General features: G+C 37.8%; 2 protein-coding genes across 2 annotated transcripts; both read right to left on the bottom strand.

The window, feature by feature from the left end:
• Nucleotides 1-201: 201 nt before the first annotated feature.
• On the bottom strand, nucleotides 202-8,811 carry LOC113675352 (hormone-sensitive lipase). The gene is made up of 8 exons (XM_089209237.1): nucleotides 8,561-8,811; nucleotides 6,752-7,487; nucleotides 5,848-6,087; nucleotides 4,947-5,126; nucleotides 4,374-4,493; nucleotides 3,093-3,279; nucleotides 1,554-2,518; nucleotides 202-1,260 (listed from the first exon to the last, which is right to left on the bottom strand). The coding sequence occupies exons 2-8, from the start codon at nucleotides 7,304-7,306 to the stop codon at nucleotides 1,027-1,029; spliced, it is 2,481 nt and encodes an 826-aa protein (XP_089065363.1). The 5' UTR covers nucleotides 7,307-7,487; nucleotides 8,561-8,811; the 3' UTR covers nucleotides 202-1,026.
• A 1,067-nt stretch (nucleotides 8,812-9,878) lies between these two features.
• On the bottom strand, nucleotides 9,879-18,616 carry LOC113675354 (NADH-ubiquinone oxidoreductase 49 kDa subunit). The gene is made up of 16 exons (XM_089209238.1): nucleotides 18,479-18,616; nucleotides 17,965-18,095; nucleotides 17,293-17,396; nucleotides 16,973-17,053; nucleotides 16,037-16,157; nucleotides 15,682-15,794; nucleotides 14,507-14,581; nucleotides 13,886-13,963; nucleotides 13,370-13,455; nucleotides 12,847-12,966; nucleotides 12,682-12,733; nucleotides 12,453-12,530; nucleotides 11,978-12,073; nucleotides 11,377-11,460; nucleotides 10,898-10,955; nucleotides 9,879-10,272 (listed from the first exon to the last, which is right to left on the bottom strand). The coding sequence occupies exons 1-16, from the start codon at nucleotides 18,562-18,564 to the stop codon at nucleotides 10,235-10,237; spliced, it is 1,401 nt and encodes a 466-aa protein (XP_089065364.1). The 5' UTR covers nucleotides 18,565-18,616; the 3' UTR covers nucleotides 9,879-10,234.
• Between the last annotated feature and the right edge of the window lie 202 nt (nucleotides 18,617-18,818).

Consider the following 18,818-nt stretch of genomic DNA (forward strand, 5'->3'; position numbering starts at 1 on the left):
AAACTTGACGCATCCAAACCTTATTCAAAATCAAGTATAATTCTAGCAATTGAATCTGAAGAGAAAACACAAATAACAATTTTTGAAGCTAAATCGTAAAACAACTTTACCAGATAGTAGCGACTTATTCGCGACATAAAAGGAACTGTTTTGTCGAAAAAAAAAAAAAACCAACTCACATTGCATCTGACAATTCTTCAACGTGGTCAATGTCTCAATTTTAATATCCTATACTAACTTTACATTTTTGTCAACCTTTGATCCAGCACATTATTTCTAGTAATTCATTTACATTCTTAATTTGAAGAGTAGAATTTTACTGCCTGTAACAAATAAATTTCATCAACTAAATTTCGCATTTATATTAAATAAGCGATGTGACTGGATATCGCATGTTTTCCACAGTTATACCCCAACAAAATTTCCATTCACCCAAGCTCAAATATCAGTTACCCTCTCCCTGAAATGTTGGAGAGGAATGCAATATTATCTTCATTTCAAAATGCAACAAATACACCAAAATATTCTTGATATGCTCTACTTTGGATATAAAACTGACAGAAATATTTATCTTCCTCGCCTGCGAGGTTTGTAGAAATTGCAAGGCTATTGAGCTATCGAGGTATCGAGGTTAAATCTTTTAAGAACATTCAAATTGGGTAACGCAACATTTTCATGACAGCGTTACGTGACAATCACGAAATAATTCCAATTCTTATCAGATTGTCTATGGCTAGTAACAGAAAATGGGAGGGCGTGACGGAAAACGCACCAATTACGTGACAGTATTTGCGGCAAAGTGCGAATCCATTCGATCTGTTATTTCAGAATAAACATGATAGTATAGTCCTGAATAGCTTGTGAAACAAAATGAGATTGTGCGATGGTAACGCAACATTTTCGTGACAGCGTACATAATCATTCGAATTAAATTGTCTATAGCTGGTAACAGAAAGTAACAGAACATGCCGTTGTCCAAGACTCCTGCATGTTACGCTCATGAGAGCGTAACAATGTACCAAGCTCTCAGTACACAGGAGCTTTCTCCACGTTTCCCACATTTCTTTTCCCTGATAATGTTCTCTTCAAGCATACAATGCACAGGTCATTTCCTTCTCTCGCCTCCTGGCTGGCAAGATGGAAGCTCAGAAATCCGTGGGGTAAATCCTCTAGGATGTACAGTTCCACGTCTTTCCCGAGGGAACGTAGCCGGCGAGCAAATTCAACTGAATCGTCCAGTATGGGGTCCAATGTGCAAGCCTAAAGGTGAACATACAGAGGATAATATAAAGGATGAAGCAGATGAACTAAAACGGAGCTAAACGGCTCTAAATCAGCCCAGAAAAAAACTCATACAATACTAAGGAACAACCACTTAAGAGAGGTAACTTTGTTTCATTCAAATCTAGTTCAGAGTTTTCAGTTGTGAGTGCGAACGTTCGTCAACATACAGATCCTTACATTTCGTCCATTGCGCAACGTAAACATATTTGCATATACACGTAGGCTCGTTGTGCGAGCTTGGGCTACCAATCACAGGAAAGCAAACTTACCACAAGATCAATTGGTGGTAAACTCTTCAACATTTCATCAGATGCCAGAAGTGGAGACATATACGGGTTCCTGGCAATAGGAATATGCACTTGGGACATAGACTGGGTCCTTGAATGAGACTGGTCATCATGTCCCACCTCCTCGTCCTCATCTGGTGATGTACCCACATCTTCATAGGGCTCCTCTTGAGGCATTTCAAGAGGAAACAAAAAAAGCTCTCCACTAGGGCTCTCTGGAGACTCTACCACGTTCACTAAGTGGCACTCTTCAATGTCCCTATGGTAGTGCACTCCTATATGTTCCATCTCGTCTCCTCCGCCATGTTTGCTTCTCTGAGGACTTGTGGGTCTACTGGGTATGGTGTCTTGGGAATGTCTTCGGAAGTGGGAATGCCCAGATGAAGGGCTACTAATTTCAGAGTCCTTTTCTTGGTCCGAGACACCTTCCTCTGAATGTTCCCCTGATGAATGCACCACACTAGTGCAGTGATAACCAACGGCTGTCTCAGTGCTGGGGCTTGCCATATTGTTGACAGTCTCTGCCTCTTCAAACTGCGGTGAGCTCAAACAACTATGGAAACTCTCTGGCCCTGATGGTGAAAGGGCTTCAGAGTGGCTACCACTCTTTGCAAATTTAGACTCCTTTGAGCCAACTCGTAGCAATCTCAAGAGAGAGTTTGTCTTTCTCCTTTTCACGACACTCACTGGCTGGCTTGTTTCACCTGTTAAAGATTTTATTGAATTTGTGGTGCAGTCATCAAAGGGTGACTTCCCCATACCTGAGTAGGCAGCCAAGCAAGCACCTAGCAACCCTGTAGGAAGCAGTGGGTCCATGAGGCTCAGCAGACGGGAAGGAGAGGGTACCCACTGTACATTGAATGGTGCATAGGCAGCTAGGATGGAGTCTGGTGCACGGATGCCAACCTCTGATGCACGCATGCTTAATGACACGCACAAATTGCCCCCTAAAAATAATTATGCAGAAAGATTAGATGGGTGAGTGCCAGGTCCTGATGTGACCTTGTCATGTGGTTAAACAATGTTAAATTCAATTGTCCATGACTGCTAACTTGATGGCTTACTTTTTCTTCTTGATATTTTTTCCCACATTTTTATTTTTTTAAGCACAGTTATTGGTAGTTGAGACCTGGTGTCTCCACCACAGTTGCTTAACTGGCAATTCAGTGGCTGCACGATTTTTTGCCAAACGATAAGCAATGGTCATGATGCAATTTTGGAAGAGGAAAGAGCAAGGTGGAATTTAAAGAACTTCAATTTTCAGGCCATTGGCATTTATAAGTGAGATTTCGTAACAGCTCAAAAATTTAAAAGTGTGCTGGAGGGCAAAGTTGGCCCTGAAATGTTAGTAAAAGAAGACTTGCCACAAAAGGGGGAGAGCTGGAATGATTGGCACCAGACCATGATGGCTGGAAAGTGCTTATAAGGGTTGCGAGAGTATAAAAGAGGGCTGATGATAAGACTCATAGCATTGATAAAAATTAACAACAATATTGACTGACATCAAAAGTGGTATCTAACCTGCTGAATCTCCAGCTAGGCAGATACACTTTCCAGTAGTACCCAGCTGATGGAAGTTATTCAAACACCAAGCATACACAAAGAAACATTCTTCAAAGGCTCGTGGAAAAGGAGCTTCTGGTGCCAACGAATAGTCTATTGATAGGATGGGCACACCAAGTTCACATGCCCAAGTACGAAGGTACATCTGAAAAAAATATAAAGTGAGCTTGGATTTGCAATTTCCTTGTAAAAATATTGTAAATATAACATGCTTTGTAAAATATAAAGAAATAGAAGAATATTTATACATTAAAAGCTTTCACCAAAAAGTCTCCTTGGCATATAGAATAACTACTGATAATAATATTGTACAAAAATTCTGAGCACTACAAATATCTTGATCTGCATAAATACCGGTACATTAATAATGGAAACAAAAGAGAAAGCTTTAACTGTGAAAACAGCTTACTTCCTTGTTAACCCATTACACCCTATCATCAGTAAGCATGTTCCCCATACTGTTCTTTATACATTTCCCAGGATGCTGTCAACAAGAATTTGTTGAACAATCAAGAGGTTCTCTAGTTGCTGATCCCTTTTCATATCCTCATGACCTCAATGTGTGATTTAGGGGTGATATTGTAAGGAGAAATTAGATGTTAGTCACTCCTAAGGGTCGTTTGATCTAATAGAGAGTGTCCAATTGATAGATGTTTCACCTTTAATAATATACATGGAAAAATTTCTCAGTTCTGATTGGTTAAGATAAATGCTGTTTTCAGGTAATTCAGTGCAGAAGAGAGTTAATTCAGTGCAGAAGAGAGTTAATTCAGTGCAGAAGAGGGTTAATTCAGTGCAAAGGAAGTAACAAATCAGACATTCTGATCGGTCAATAATCAAAGAAACTTACAGACAGCCAATCAAATGTGAGCCTTGGATGTCACACCAAAATTTGAAAATTTTTGAGCAAAACAATGGCTGGCGTTTTAAATAGGTTTTCTTTCGCCACTGCAGCTCAAAAACAGCTCAAAAAACAAAAACACTGTATGTGGGCTTCCAAAATTTTGTCCATTTTAGCTTTCAGTGATCTGTTTTTCATGTAAATCATTAACAAGTAACAACATGATTTTTTCATGCAATTTGGTGTAAAATAAGCACTAATATATTTTTCTTTAAAAACTTTACTCATGCTTATCAACACCAAATCGCACTTGAAATCATGTTGCAACCAATACATATGTTTACCAGCTCGACTGATATTAGAGGTGGTCACTCTCACATACATGCATCATTTCATACCTCATGTGATTTTGATGACTGGGCGACAAACCCTCCACCATGTACATGGAGTATCAAGCCATCACTTTTGGGCTTTGGTGGTCGGCCATGGTGTGAAACATTGTCACTTCCATCTTTACTCTGAAGCACAGAATAAGCCAATGAGACATTAATGTGTGCATTACAATGTGTGCATTACACATTAGAATGTGAATAATTATCCTTCTCTATTTCAATTTACTGAGGTATTTTTTATTCAAAAGTTGAGAATATTCTTTTGTCATTTTATTCTATTTTCTTGATGTTATATTTCTTAACCCTTTACACCCTAACATCAGTATGCATTTTCTCCACACTGTTCTTCATACACTTCCTTAGGTGCTGATGAGAAGAATCTGTTCAACAATCAAGAGCTTCTTTTGTTAATGATTATTTCCTTCATTCTCATGACTTATTTAAATAAATGTGTGATTCAGGGGTGCTGTTGTGAGGATAAATTAGATGCTAGTCACTTTCAAGGGGTTGAAAATTTTTATGAACCTCTGACCCTGGCTATTTGAAATTTTCAACAGTAAATGACATATCAGCTCATACCTGCCCTTCTCTCCATTCATACGACAACAGTCGTACTTGAACTGGAGCCAGACCAGACCAAGAACAGGGTGGAGCAATACTCACAGACTCCCCAGTCAACATTTGAAGTTCAAATGGCTCCGGAGGAATAAAGAACACCCTGTTCACTTTCATTGCAGAACAAACAAGCAGTGGCACATGCTGAAGTGCAACAAAACATTCTGGTTATAAAAGTGGCAGTTTGTAGATTCAAACAATTCCCATACCTACTTTATTGGTTTTATAAAATGTCATAAAAATACACCATAAAAGGAGAGCATCTAGGCATCAAGTGGTTCTTCAAAAAGCACAGCTTTGACTCTGTTACAGTTGACTCCAACTAACTCAAGATTTTGGGGAAAATTGACAATAGTCTGAGAATAAATTAGCATGATATCCACAGTTGAGACAAAACCATCAGAATAAGGAAAATGTAGTGTTTACTGACCAGTAAGACTGCTGCCAGACTCTACTTTTTCCTCTCACAATTGACAATATCCCCATTTTTAAAATAGTATTACAACATAGCTAGTAAATTTGTGTAATCAAATTCAATTGTGCGAGTGTGCTTCATATTCCTAATGTGTATGCTCATGATGTCAGCAAACAAGTCCCTCGAGAAAAAAATTTTTTCATCAGGTTGAAAATGTTACAAAACAATTGGTTCATACGTCAGCTGTGAATTCATCAAGATATGAAGCACTTGGGAAGTTTGGAGAGCACTCAAGAAGCTAGAGTTGCTCTTGGCTATACCTCGAGCAACTCTTATGCTTCTTTCATGCTCTCCAAACTTCCTGTGTGCTTCACATCTTGATGAATGCACACTGACATATGAACCAATTGTTAATTGAGTAAGAGGAAAGCATTCTGCTGCAGGAAGTACCTGAAGTCCATAACCTTCGGTCAAACTCCAAAAGGCTTTACAGAATTCCATGTTAGTTTTCTGTGTCACATCTACAATCATCTTAGCTCTCATCTCAGGATTCACAGTGTATTTCCCACTGTTTAAGAAAGATACTGTAGCACATGCCATGCTGCTCTGCTTGTGACGATGATAACCCTCGGCAAATGATGCCATTGCCACACAGACAACTTGTAAGAAATGCCGCATACCACTAGAAAACTGATGATGAATATTAGAGCATTTCATTTTTAAAGTAAAACATTTTAAGAACCTATTTTCTAAGTAGTAAAATCAGTTTTCTTGATACAAAAGCTAAAAACAATCATGATTTGCTGAGTGGAAACTGAATATATCGAATGTACCAGATACAAAATTAGGTTTGTTTTGAAAAGTTAATGATATTGTGGCTCAAGTAGCTTAAATAGAATTTCTAGGCAACTCCCAGTTTTCATGTTAAATATAAGTCCAGAAATTTATTATTCACCCGAAATATATTATAAATATACGTGGAATACAGGCAGAATTATCTTATCAATATCATTTACTGTATCAGGTCTTATTTCAATATTTTTGAATCTGCTGTTTGGTAAATAATTCCTTCCATTTTTCTATTTTTGAGGGAGAGCAGAATAAAAACAAGAGATGATAATATTAATAATAAAAACAAAACAAGACAAATAATGCTTAAGAGAGATAATGATTCAAATTGAAAGTTTCAATTTATTATCAGACAAGAAAATCGTCTTGACGTTCGAATTTGTCAAGCATTCATTACGGTTTTAAATTTATTGATAAACGAATCATTGGTAATACCACTTTAAGTTAAGTGAACTAAAGATAAGCGAACCCAAATATTTATTAAAGATCACTCGTAAATATTCACCTGAAAACCCAACGTTCTACCATAAAAGCACTCCCTATCCAACTTCTCAACTTCCAACATGACTTTAGAGTCAAAGTTCTCTGGAAATAAGTTGTCTGGCACACTGTCCTCTACCACGATCTTGGCAAAGTGCAACAATTCGCTCGTCCTTTGAAAAACATTGGCGAAAGCTTCGACTTCCAAGCTATAGTGATGAGATCGAAAATAAAATCTATCTCGATGAGTTTGGCAATAGGCAGATAGTTCTGTAACAGAATGAAGGCAATGTTCGACAAGTCTAAGTAAACTCCTGTAGCCATTTCCCTTGATGTCGTTACTGTAGTCGAATAAGGGTGCTGTCTTCGCCAGCAAAGTTGCTCCTTCTTCCAAAGAATCAATGGTTGATAGCATCAGTTTAAAACCATTGTAGAGCTTTTTATAGACTTCCTTACTTATGTATTGTTCAAAATAATCTGTATTTTCTGCAAGGATTCGTTTTAAGTGTCGAAAGAGAAGAGGTAAAAAATCGTAGTCACCTAAGTCAATTTTCTCCAGAGCCTCGTTTGTGTCCGCCATTTTGAAACCCCAACACTAACCAAACTCGATTAAAACGACAGTCGCTAATCTTGCTAAGCCTCCAGTTTTCGTCAATGTCCTTTGCGTTGGCAAAATCTCCCTACAAGCCACTTAGCAAGGGAATATTGCAGACAGCTGAAATAATTCACCGCAACGGGAGGCATGTTTTTAGTTAGGACGCCTAAATAATGCAAGAAAACCGAAACATTATCACTTTGTTGGGATTATCTTCCGCGTAACTTACGCTCCTAAAAACAAAGTTTCATCAAATTTTCTTTGCGTAAGAAAAATATCACGGTACAGCTCTATTTAGTGTTCTCCCTTTGAGGTGGAACAAAATTACGGGGTCTATTCAGACTCACACACGTGACGAAATTGTGGGACTTTGGACTGGACAAGAGGATAAGAACAACAGATTAGAACCGAAGGGTGCTTTTGTTTATGTTGATGTTGCTAATCCTAAACAAGTGATTTCTCCATAGAGTGCAAAACTTAAAAAATAAAGCACCTCTATCATAGAGCCCTTGGGAAATTTTTTAAATGAAAAGTGTCACAGGAGAAGAGCAGGATAAATTGAATACACAAATGCGTAGAAATGGGCATTCAGGAAACCACGAATGCGAACAAACTAAGAGAAATAAGATATTAAATGAGCGATACAGTAGCTTGGAAATAGTACTTTCAATGCACAAAAAATTGTCAACGTACATTTCCAACCTTGGAACATTTCCTAAAAAATTGACAGCCTGAGGAAATGGTTTCAATCCATCCCATGCTAATAATTAACGTGACATCATAAATTTGCGCAATCTGAAAACAGGTGCCATGATGATAAATTACTCACTTGACTTTACTTTGACCTCAACGTTACATTCGATCACATGATATGCTTCACAGGAGATCTGGGGCCATTTGAGAAATCCAGCCACTATCAAAATTTCTCAAAGAAATGTAAATGCATTTTCAAGCGAGGTTTTTCCAGGGGTCGCCGTCGTGGCATCTCAAACTCCCTGCTTCTGAATATCTGAGGAAACCAGCTCTCTAAGGTGTGGCTCTCTTTCGTCTCCGCACCACTAGTAATACTCGCAAACTAAATGCTTCACTTCGAAATGATCCCCTGTAAACTGACTTAATCAGTGACTGAGAGAATCTTTTGGTTTGATTTTTGAACGAGTTGAGGACTTCCTGAAGAAAAAGCACTCGAGTTATGACTTTGATAAAGAGGCCATTTAAATGGAAATATGCTTTACTCACCTTCTTGTGATTAAAGAACTAGGCAAAGCATATGATGTCGATAAAGTAGAGGATTAAAAAACAGGATTTGATGACGAGAATTCATCTCATGCTTCTCCGTACACCACACTCTTACTTTCCAAGTTGGATATGGTTCGCCTCTCGCACAGTCATGGCCGGTAAGAACGAGGTGTTGATAGAGGATACGACGGTCTAGGAGTGTTTCTCACCCCAAGCTACACTCGCATTTCCCCTGTCGAGATGATCTGATAAGATGCTCTCTCCTCCCGGCATTGTGATGTCATGTTGTCAAGGTGATCTACTACGAGCGTGCGCAACACAGCGAACTTTTTTTTCAATTTGTTCTTGTGCAGGTTTATTGTTGATGAACCAACCGTCATTTTCTAGAAGCAATTTATTCACCATGTTGTGCACACAACATGCAGTTGCGAGAGACTGGCATTGCCAAGACGAAGGAGACTTTGGGAAGGAGGAAGAGATAACGGAAAGCACCTTTTCTTTCCCCATGCGCAACTCTCGCGCTTTTCTCCCGTTATTGATTAAAAGTAGAGAGACAACTGGGAACGAATCAGCTTCTGTTACAGTAAGACTGAGTACGAAGTTCGAGGTTGTTCAAGGCGAGGCCCACACAGGTAGTTCCTCAGACAAAAAATCCAATTACGAGAAGAGAAGCTAGGATCCAAACTCCGTAGAAAATATGTATAAACTTTTTAAATGAACCACAACATTTAGCTAAAATAAAAACTCCAAAACTTCTCAAAATTCCAAACAAAGGGGCAACAAATTTCGCGAATGAAAACTCAAAATCAACTGACTGAACTCCGAGAAAACAATCAACAAAAGTGGACGAAAACTGTCCACGTCGGTTTCCCAATGTCAAGGATAGGGTTTTTTGACGCGATTAGCTAATTTGTTAAATCTCACGCACCGAGAGTGAATACAAAAAGAATACAAAGGGAACAGAGAAAAATTGTTCCTTAAAAATTTAATAACCAAAGAGATTTTCTACAAATAGTATTGTTTCCTTGACTTTTTAACCTTGCGGTTGCTGTTTAGAAAATAAAGCTAAAATAAGGTTCTTCTTTCACCAAAGTTCCTGTTCAAGTTTCTAGCCCATCTTGATAATATTACCTTCAAAAAATTGTTTATTTTTCTGCTTGCGATCGATTACGAAACAAGTGTAATTTCCGTCAGCCATTTTGTTACACAGAAAAATGTGCAGTAAATGTTCTTACGCTCAACAATTCCTTCCTTGACAAGTAAAAGAATGAAAAGAACAGTAAAGGCGCCAAAATATGTAGAAGTCAATAAAATGACATTTATCTTAAGAGGTTGTTTATTGAAATTTCCTTCTATTTTACAAAGTTATACTGACAGCCATTCACGTCCTTCACAGATATAATTTGAGTCGTCACGCAACCATTTCTCCACGTGAAACGCGTTTTCAAGAAATGTGTTCTAGTTGCAGGTAACGCAGTGTTTCACCTTAATACAAAGAGGGGCAGAGATGAAAACAATAAAACTTCAAAGAAAATCAGAATTCGGAACTGTAGCACACAATATCATTCAACATATGCACTTAACTCTTAAAAAAATATAGTATGTCATAAAGACATGCTGTAAAGTTAACCCTCTGATGGAAGAAAACCTTAATTTTACCGATTACCAAGGAACTTAACGATCGATTTCTCCAAAGACGACATCAAGGGTGCCTGTGGAGACATAAAAAAAGGGGAAAAAACGCGTGAGATAACCAAGCATGTGCGTAAGGAAATAATTTAGAGCAGTTTTAGGGGTTTCAATAACTTTTTCTTTTTAGCGGCTGTCGATGGTTTAACAGGCAACCGTGCCATAGAGCGAAACCCAAACACGTGCGTGCTCGCAGGCTCAACAGACAGCGATAAGAGGCCTTATGGGCGGCGGTAGAGTAATGGTAACCAGCTTTTATTGAGACCCCTTAATTTCATATGGTGTCAAAACTAATCTAAAATTAGGTAATTTTGTTTCCTCAACTAAGTTGATAACGTAAATTAGCCACCATAAGGAGTTTATGCTGACGTTTCGACGCTTCGACGTTCCGAGCGTCAGCTCTTCGTCAGAGCATCGTTAGTCCTTAGTTAGCCCTTTCGCTCTGACGAAGGGTTCACGCTCGAAACGTCAGCTTAGTAACTCTTCACAATGGCCAATCTACATTATTTACTCAGTTGATAAAACAAAATATAATTGCAGTACGTATACTGGGCGTTTTTACGAGCGTAAAAGCTAACGAATGATTTTAAGCCAACAAGTGGAATAAAAAATAAAAAAAATAAAAAAAAAATCGTGAGTAACGCTTACCAATAATGGCCACAACATCAGCCAACATATGTCCAGTGGACATCATTTCCAAACCAGCCTGAAGACAAGAGATGACAAAAAAATCTGAAGGGCTGTATATGCGAATGTATCTCCAATGACAAAATCAGGATGTGATGAATGTGATTTTTAGTTTTAAAGCTAATTGGTTGATAAAGTGGCGCGAGTTTTCTGGACCGACCATAGAACGAAGAAAAGCAGAAACGGAGCAATCTCCTTAAAATATCACCCTTGAGCCACACATTAAGGTTACGAGAATTAGAGAAATGATCACCGACTGAGGAAGCTCTTGATTGTTAGACAAATTCTCCTTGTCAGCACCTTAACAAATGTCATGAGAACAGTATGGAGAATATATACACTGACGTTAGGGTGTACATGGGTAAAAATTGCTCTATTCCACGAAGAATGAAAATCTCAACAAAGACTTCCACCTGAACCACTATGAAAAACCAACTTACCAAATGTGCAAATCCAGGAGCTTTTATTTTACAGCGGTAAGGCCTGCTAGTGCCGTCCGAAACAAGATAAACACCAAACTCTCCCTAAAGACAAGAAAATAAGCACTCTTTTTACTAACAATCCATCTCATCATTAACATCAGAGGCCGGTCTCTCTCACAAACTTCCCACCAGGGCAACGAGTAGAAGGATAAGACTTTGCGCAGCGCGTTAAGTAAATCAGAATTTAGTTCGAGAATAGTAAAATCAATGCCAAGGCCTTAAGGCGCAAAAGTGAGAGTAAGCGCGCAAAGGCGGTCAATTCCGGTATGAGGTTCGTTTGCCACGTTCTTTTTTTTTTTTTACAATGTTGTTTTCAGTCCTTTATGATAGTTACCCTTGCAATCAACATTGTCCACTTTCGTTCTCTCTTCTCTTTTAGCCGCAGTCATGCGTGCGACAAATCGCACCAATTATTTAAGCGGGCACCTTTGCAAGTGTTTTCATGGACGTCCCAAGACCTTTTAGCTAGGGTTGTAAAGTTCATAACCACAGTTGCGTTGCAGAGTGTCAACGGACCACAACAAAGATATCAAATAAAGCTAGCGCGTGATGCTTGTACCTTAGGAGCCTCAATCGCTGTGTATGTTGCACCCGGTGGCACTTGATAACCTTCCGTGTAGAGCTTGAAATGGTGAATAAGTGCTTCCATAGACTCCTGAAGAAGTCAATAAAAATCAAAGCAGAAATTTATTATTATTATTTTTTTAATAAACGTCAATTAAAGAATTTTTTGCACATTCTGCTGTTTCTCCAAAAAAAAAAAAAAAAATTAAGTGCTAGTCCCTAATAAGCGCTCTGTTTGAATAAGTGCCCTCCCTAGAAGTACAATAAGTAAATAAATGCCCCGGGCTCTAAATCGAATCATTACAGTGATACAGGTTTCGAGTGTAGAAAAATTTTAATACCGCACGCTAGTCTATGGTGTCAGGAGTGACTATACAGAGAGACAAATGATGAACCTATCATCATTGTTGTATTTCAATACGATTATCAACCAATAACTGTTATTCCATTAATAGCAATATTATCATTACCTTCATTTCTGCCCTCTTTGGTGGTGAAATTTTAGCATCATCTACTTTAATCTCTCCAGCAGGCATCTTGTTTAGACACTAAAAGAAGGAAGGAGCATTTTAATTGATCTGCCTCTTAAAATCATTGTTTAACTTAGATCCCAATGGCCAGTTGTGGAGATGCATTTGCCTTATGATAACTGCACTGCATTTCCCAAATTCTCAAGACATGGCTCATAGTGACACATACCTGTTCAATAATTCTCAAACTCTGCCGCATTTCCTCAACTCTGATCAAATACCTGAAATGGTTTCAATCACCAAATGAAACAAAAAGTCAAACTTTTTGCACCTCAGTCAGTTGCCTAACCAATACTCTCTAATTGCTCAAGGTTATTTTTAAGTCTTACCGCACCTGTCATAACAGTCTCCATTTTTGCCAATGGGAACATCAAACTCCACTTTATCATAAGCATCATACGGCTGGGATTTTCGCAGATCCCACTTGATTCCAGATCCACGCAACATGACTCCACTATAGGAAAGAAAAAGACAAGACAATCATAAGCCTTATCCCTTTAAATCCCAAGATCTCATTGGTAATTCCCCTAACTGTCTGCCATACAGTTCTTGTAATGATAGTTTGGAGAATTTGGTATTGGATCAACTCATAATCCTCTAACTGATATTTTTCTTTATTCTCATCACTTGTCTGCTTGATATTGTATTGATATTATAAGAAGAATTTTTGTCTTGGTCACTCATGGGAGTTAAAAGGTTATCTACTGTGGAGGCCTGCCAACTGTGAGGCCACTAAAAGCTATATATGTCTAGGACTTTCTAGATTGGTACTCTACCAATAAAAGCTAACCAAGCAGTAGTAAACACTTGATACAGGTTAAATTGTATAAACAATGTCAGGTGACAAAATCACAAACCTGAAACCCCAATTAAGAGCATCTTCCACTGTTACCACTCCAATATCAACTGTGCGCTGTTTCCAGATTCTGTTGTTTGTCAACATCTGAAATAATCAAAACGAACCTTCATATCAAAGCACTTCCTTCTTTCATAAATTCACCTTCTGTACTTAATTAGAACCTTTTGCTAACTCTCACATAATCTTGATCTTTGAAAAAAGGCAAATTCACTGAATTTCACTCTTCTCAACCCATTTGTTTATTTATGATTTCAGGGAGTTACTTGCTGAGTACATGAAATGATAGTTCCTTAGCGTAATGTGGAAAAGGGACTGACTTCCTTGGAAACTTAAGATCAGCTTGTTGTTCAATTTCATTCAACAGTGCTCTACCAAACCAAAATGTTTTGTGTCTGAGAAATGTATTGAACCGTTTGAAATGTAAATTTATTTTGAGTCTCTTAAGCTGACATTTGCATGTTAGCCCTTCTTCAAACTGTAACAGATGAAATTGCTGGATTTGTTGTAAAATTACCTCTTCAAGGTCATCTAGTCTCTCAGCAAACTTTGAAATGAAGTCATAAATGTCATCCATTAAACCAATTGGCATATCCTAAAAAAAAAAAATTGTGCATGACAATACTTCAATTTTATCAGTGCATTCAAAATATTTGTCATCTGAGTGACAAAAATGAATCAAGATTGTAATGGTTTTGCTTTACTTGAAATTGTGAAGGGTCTGGGGAAATTGCATTGTACTCTCAAACAATAAGATTCAAAACTCAACAAAGTTCTCAGTTTACTGCGACATCTGCAGTAACCTGCAAATTATTGTAGGAGGTGCAAGATCCAAAGTTTTCAAAGCAATAAACATCCCATATTTTACAAGATATTAACAAATTGGAATTTTCATTCTGAAAAACCTAGACAATTCACTTGTCCTTTAAGATGCACAGAGCCCCTATGTTTATCTAGCTTTGCCAAACCATTCCCCACCCCCTTAATCCTGACTGTGACCAATTACCTCCTGTTTTCACTTAGCTCATAGAGAGGAAAAAACCAAGCATTACAACAGTCCATGAGAAGATTTTAATATCATTTAAGTTTGTTCATATTTTGTCAACTGTTAACTCTTAGAGTGTGATTATGAACTTACCAGAGAAACTCCTCCTGGTCTTACATAAGCTGCATGCATGCGTGCGCCAGACACACGTTCATAAAATTCCATCAACTAAAGAAAGACAAAATCAAATCCATGATAATTTATGCTGGGAGTTAAAGATCATCAGTTTTCAAAGTGATAAACTTCACATGTTTGACCAGCTTAGCTGAGAAAAGCAAACTTAAACTGTATCAGCAAAGTCTGTACACAAAATTGGCTCACATATGGTATTCAACAAAACTTATTGCAATATCAAAGAAGTGAGTTATCTAGAATTAGTATATACCAAACAGGTGAATAGTGCTTTTTGCGAGTGCTGATCGGCTGGTACAGAAGTAAATAGTAAATATCATTTACCTCAGAGCAGCCAATGAGACAAAATCGCATGTCAAGAGTATAATTTGCAACCATTTAGCAGTATAAAATAAGAAATAAACTAATTTTTTGGTATCTGTGTGGTATATACTAAAAAAATTATTCACCTAAGAGTTGGTGAAGGTGGTGGGTATTTACCATGTCCGCTTTGTGGCTCAGTAAATATCCACCACTTTTTACTTCCATTTTGGTGAATGATTGTCAAGTATTGCTAATCCCCTTGGATGGAAAAATAGTCAATCTCAAGCAGCTCCCAAGCATTTTCTCAGGATTCCTTGACCCTTTATAGCCCAGCATTACTGTGCATATTCTCCATACTGTTCTCTATACATTTCCTGAGGTGCTGACAAGGAGAATTTGTTTCACAGTCAAGGGCATCTTTGGTTGGGGATCATTTCCTTTATCCTCCTGCCCTTAATGTTTAATTCAGGGGTGAAACTGTAAGGAGAAATTATATTCCAGTCACCCTTAAGTGTAAAAGGGTTAACAGTTTTTTTGGTACCAGTTAATACTCCCTGTTGGAGAGAGAGGCTCGGAGAGTAGAGCATGTTTTGTCCCTTGGACCACAACATGCTCTTCTCTCAGTCCTCCATGTAACCTGCTGGTGCTGATGCACAACCAGGGGCACAAGGGGTCATCAATGTCATGCTTCCAGGCTCAAAATTGGGTCACAAGCATTTGGAATAACCAGCGTAGATGCCAGAATGTGCTGGTCCCCAGCTTACTTTCAATAGTAAAAAATAAAATGCTACTTTTTTTCTGATCCCTTCTGTTAGTTCTTTGATTACAATCACCTTTTCTCTCTCTTCAAACAGCCAAAAGAATGGTGTCATGGCACCTACATCGAGAGCATGAGTACCTACACCCATGATGTGGTTCAGTATTCTGGTGATCTCTGCAAACAACACTATAGAAGGAAACAAATTATACACAAGATTTAGCAGTAGATTCATGGAGCAGAAGGATGGTGCAGAAAAAAAAGAAAGTGCCCTTGAATAAGTTCATTTCAGCTGTAAAGAACTCTGAGAATTTTTCTTGCAGTTTTTCCCTAACTTCCTTAATTTGAATGCATGTTCTAACAAACTGTTTGTATTCCAAGAACACCTTCAAATGTTAGCTATTGAAACAAAACTTAAATGTACAGCATACCTCTAATCCATTTAGCTCTTTCTGGAATATCAATGTTAAGGAGTCTCTCCACTGCCAAAGAGTAACACTGCTCATTTGTCATCATGGAGACATAATCCAGGCGATCAAAGTATGGCAGGGCCTGAAAAATTATTGATGAGATCAAAATGAGACTTTATACTGTCACTCGGAAAAAAAAGTTTAAACTAGTGAAGATATCAGGACTACTACATTATGATAAACTCAAAGGGTTTGTAACCACCTCATGCAGAATAATAAACAGTGTCACTTTCACTCTTTAACTCCCAAGATTTGATTTTAAATTCTCCCCTCTAGCTGCTACACATTCCCTTGTAAATAACTTACAATAATTTGGTGTTAGATCAAAGATAAAATTTCTACCTGATGTATTTGAGTATTCTCAGTACCTGTTTGCTGGATAGAGGATGGATATTGTAGGGAGAAGTTACAGAAGTGACTAACATCTAATTTCTCCTCACATTACCACTACTAAATCCAACATATAGGCGAGGAGAATAAAAGAAATGATAGCAGACTAAAGAAACTCTTGATTGTCAACCAAATTCTCCTAATCAGTACCACAGGAAATGTAAATGTAAACAGAGCAGTATAAGAGAATGTGTATACAGATGCTTAGGTTTTAGGCATTAAAGTGGGGCTCAGTAGCTTTAAATGAGCCAACACTAAATGTTTAGCCACAAACTTCAAATTTAGAATCCCATTGCATTAAAAACGAAACAGCACCACATGAAAGTACTGCTCACTTACTTTCATTTTTAATAAATAGTAATACTCGTGGAGATAGCTAATTATAGCCAGCACTGCACAGCTGAGAAGCATTCATAGGGTTTAATTCACAGATTTGATACTTTGCCTAGCTAAGTTGAATGGTACAATACACAGTTAAGCGTTTAACAACTTTAATTCTATACACACCTGCAGATATGTTTTGTATTCTATCAACTTCTCTGTTGCACGATGCAAAAGACCAATATGTGGATCTGCGCGCATAATCACCTTAAAAGGAAAGAGAAGAAGACAGAAAGAGTTGATAACTCATTGGTCTCATTCAGATGGCATCATTAACTGCTCTGGTTACTTCTTACTTCTGCTTCTGGTTACTTTCTCTCTTCTTTTATTCACATCAGATTTACAATGGATTTGTGCATATATTGTCATTCAATGCTCATTTTACATGAGAATAACTGTTTACGTTCAATGAAAAACTTAAATTATCATGATAAAAGTTTACCAACCTCTCCATCAAGTTCCAAAACAAGCCTCAACACTCCATGGGCAGCTGGATGTTGGGGACCAAAGTTGACAGTCATGTTTGTGACCAGCTTTTCCTGAATAGGAACTACAGAGCGAAAAAAAAGAATTGTCAGCATCACTGAAACTGTCAAGAGCTAAGATTCAAAATTCTACAGAGAGCAATTTTTCAGTTCTGTGCCCAAAGATTAGAGTGGGAACAGTTTCCTGGTTGTGAGAAAATTCATGGAAACCTTTTTAAATTACCATTAGTCTCAATATGAATTTTAGGTTCAAGCTTATCATAAATGTTGTATCAATAATGTTGTGGCTGGCAAGAAATGATTGTTACCATAAAATTTTAGGGCTTGCATAGCCATCATTGATTTCAACATCAACATCAATGTCTAATTCAACATGTTAAGCATCACCATCCTCATTGACATTTGACCCTTTAACCTAAGATCCAACCAGTAATTCTCCCTTCTGACTGCCACACATTTCCTCAAGAATAAAAAGGAGAATTTGGTCTTGTATCAATATAACACCCTCCAGCTGATAGGCTTGTCTTTTTTTACATCCTGCTTGCAAGATAACATATTGGAATCCCAATGATAAATTACATGCTACTGTAGTCATTTCCAGGTGTTAGAGTTTTAAAAATATTAATACTGTACCATCAACATCCCACTTAGCAGATTCTTCATTAGGGTACATAATAGTTCCTGCCATGGAAGCTAATTCACCCTGCAACTTCAGCGGTTTCATTTCCTCTTCAACCTCACTTACAGGGAGCCGACGTAGATTTCTGCACAAAATAGAATAAAAAATCAGTCGTAAAGCCCTGTAAAATGATATGTTCAATACTTTTAGAGGTTTAAAAAGGGATTCGTACAGCTGAGACAAATATCAGCCGGTTAAGATACTAAATGTGGTTCAGTTTGTTTTTGGTCTTTCTTTTTGCAGGGAAGAGCAGAAAAATAGACAAAAGTACTTATGTCATAAAGAAATATATAACCTGAAAATTAGATGCAACATTCGCTCATGCGCGATCAACATTAGGAAGCATATCCTTTCAAAACAACACCAACGTTATACGCTGTTACATAACATCATTTATATTCATTTCTTGCCTTGTTGGCAACACTTTGAACATCTCAGGTCAAGTAGGAAATATATTTCATACATTACCGGACAGAAGAAACAACAGGAACACGGCGGATTAATGATTTGCCCAGAAAATGGCGACCACACTGACGAACGACACTCGCCGCCATCTTGAATCTCCTTCTCTGACAAATTGGTACCCATTCCCACCAAAAAGTTATAATGTTCAAATATATCTTTAGGGGAGGTAGCAGAGTAGTTATTGGTCGAAAAGGTGTTGGGGTGGTACAGAGAGGAGGTAAATAAATCACACTCGCTGTTGAAGCACACTTCACAAAGAACCATCATATTTTTTAGGTCTCTTTCTTTATTGCAATTTTAGTATTCCTTCTTTATTTGTACGGGGGTTGATTTTAACCACATG

This window comes from Pocillopora damicornis, chromosome 6 (genome assembly GCF_964200805.1).
Source record: "Pocillopora damicornis chromosome 6, jaPocDami1.2, whole genome shotgun sequence".
Classification (NCBI taxonomy): Eukaryota; Metazoa; Cnidaria; class Anthozoa; order Scleractinia; family Pocilloporidae; genus Pocillopora; species Pocillopora damicornis.

Bases quoted from the DNA above. Each gene is read 5' to 3' on its own strand.
- LOC113675354 (XM_089209238.1), bottom strand. From the start codon at position 18,564: ATGGCGGCGAGTGTCGTTCGTCAGTGTGGTCGCCATTTTCTGGGCAAA. The intron at 12,531-12,681 runs GTATGTGTCACT...TCCTTCTTTTAG, and splicing joins GTTTGAGAATTATTGAACAG to TGTCTAAACAAGATGCCTGC. The intron at 11,461-11,977 runs GTACAAGCATCA...TCTTGTCTTTAG, and splicing joins CAGCGATTGAGGCTCCTAAG to GGAGAGTTTGGTGTTTATCT.
- LOC113675352 (XM_089209237.1), bottom strand. From the start codon at position 7,306: ATGGCGGACACAAACGAGGCTCTGGAGAAAATTGACTTAGGTGACTAC. The intron at 4,494-4,946 runs GTATGAGCTGAT...TCTGTGCTTCAG, and splicing joins ATGAATGGAGAGAAGGGCAG to AGTAAAGATGGAAGTGACAA. The intron at 2,519-3,092 runs GTTAGATACCAC...AATTATTTTTAG, and splicing joins CCTAGCTGGAGATTCAGCAG to GGGGCAATTTGTGCGTGTCA.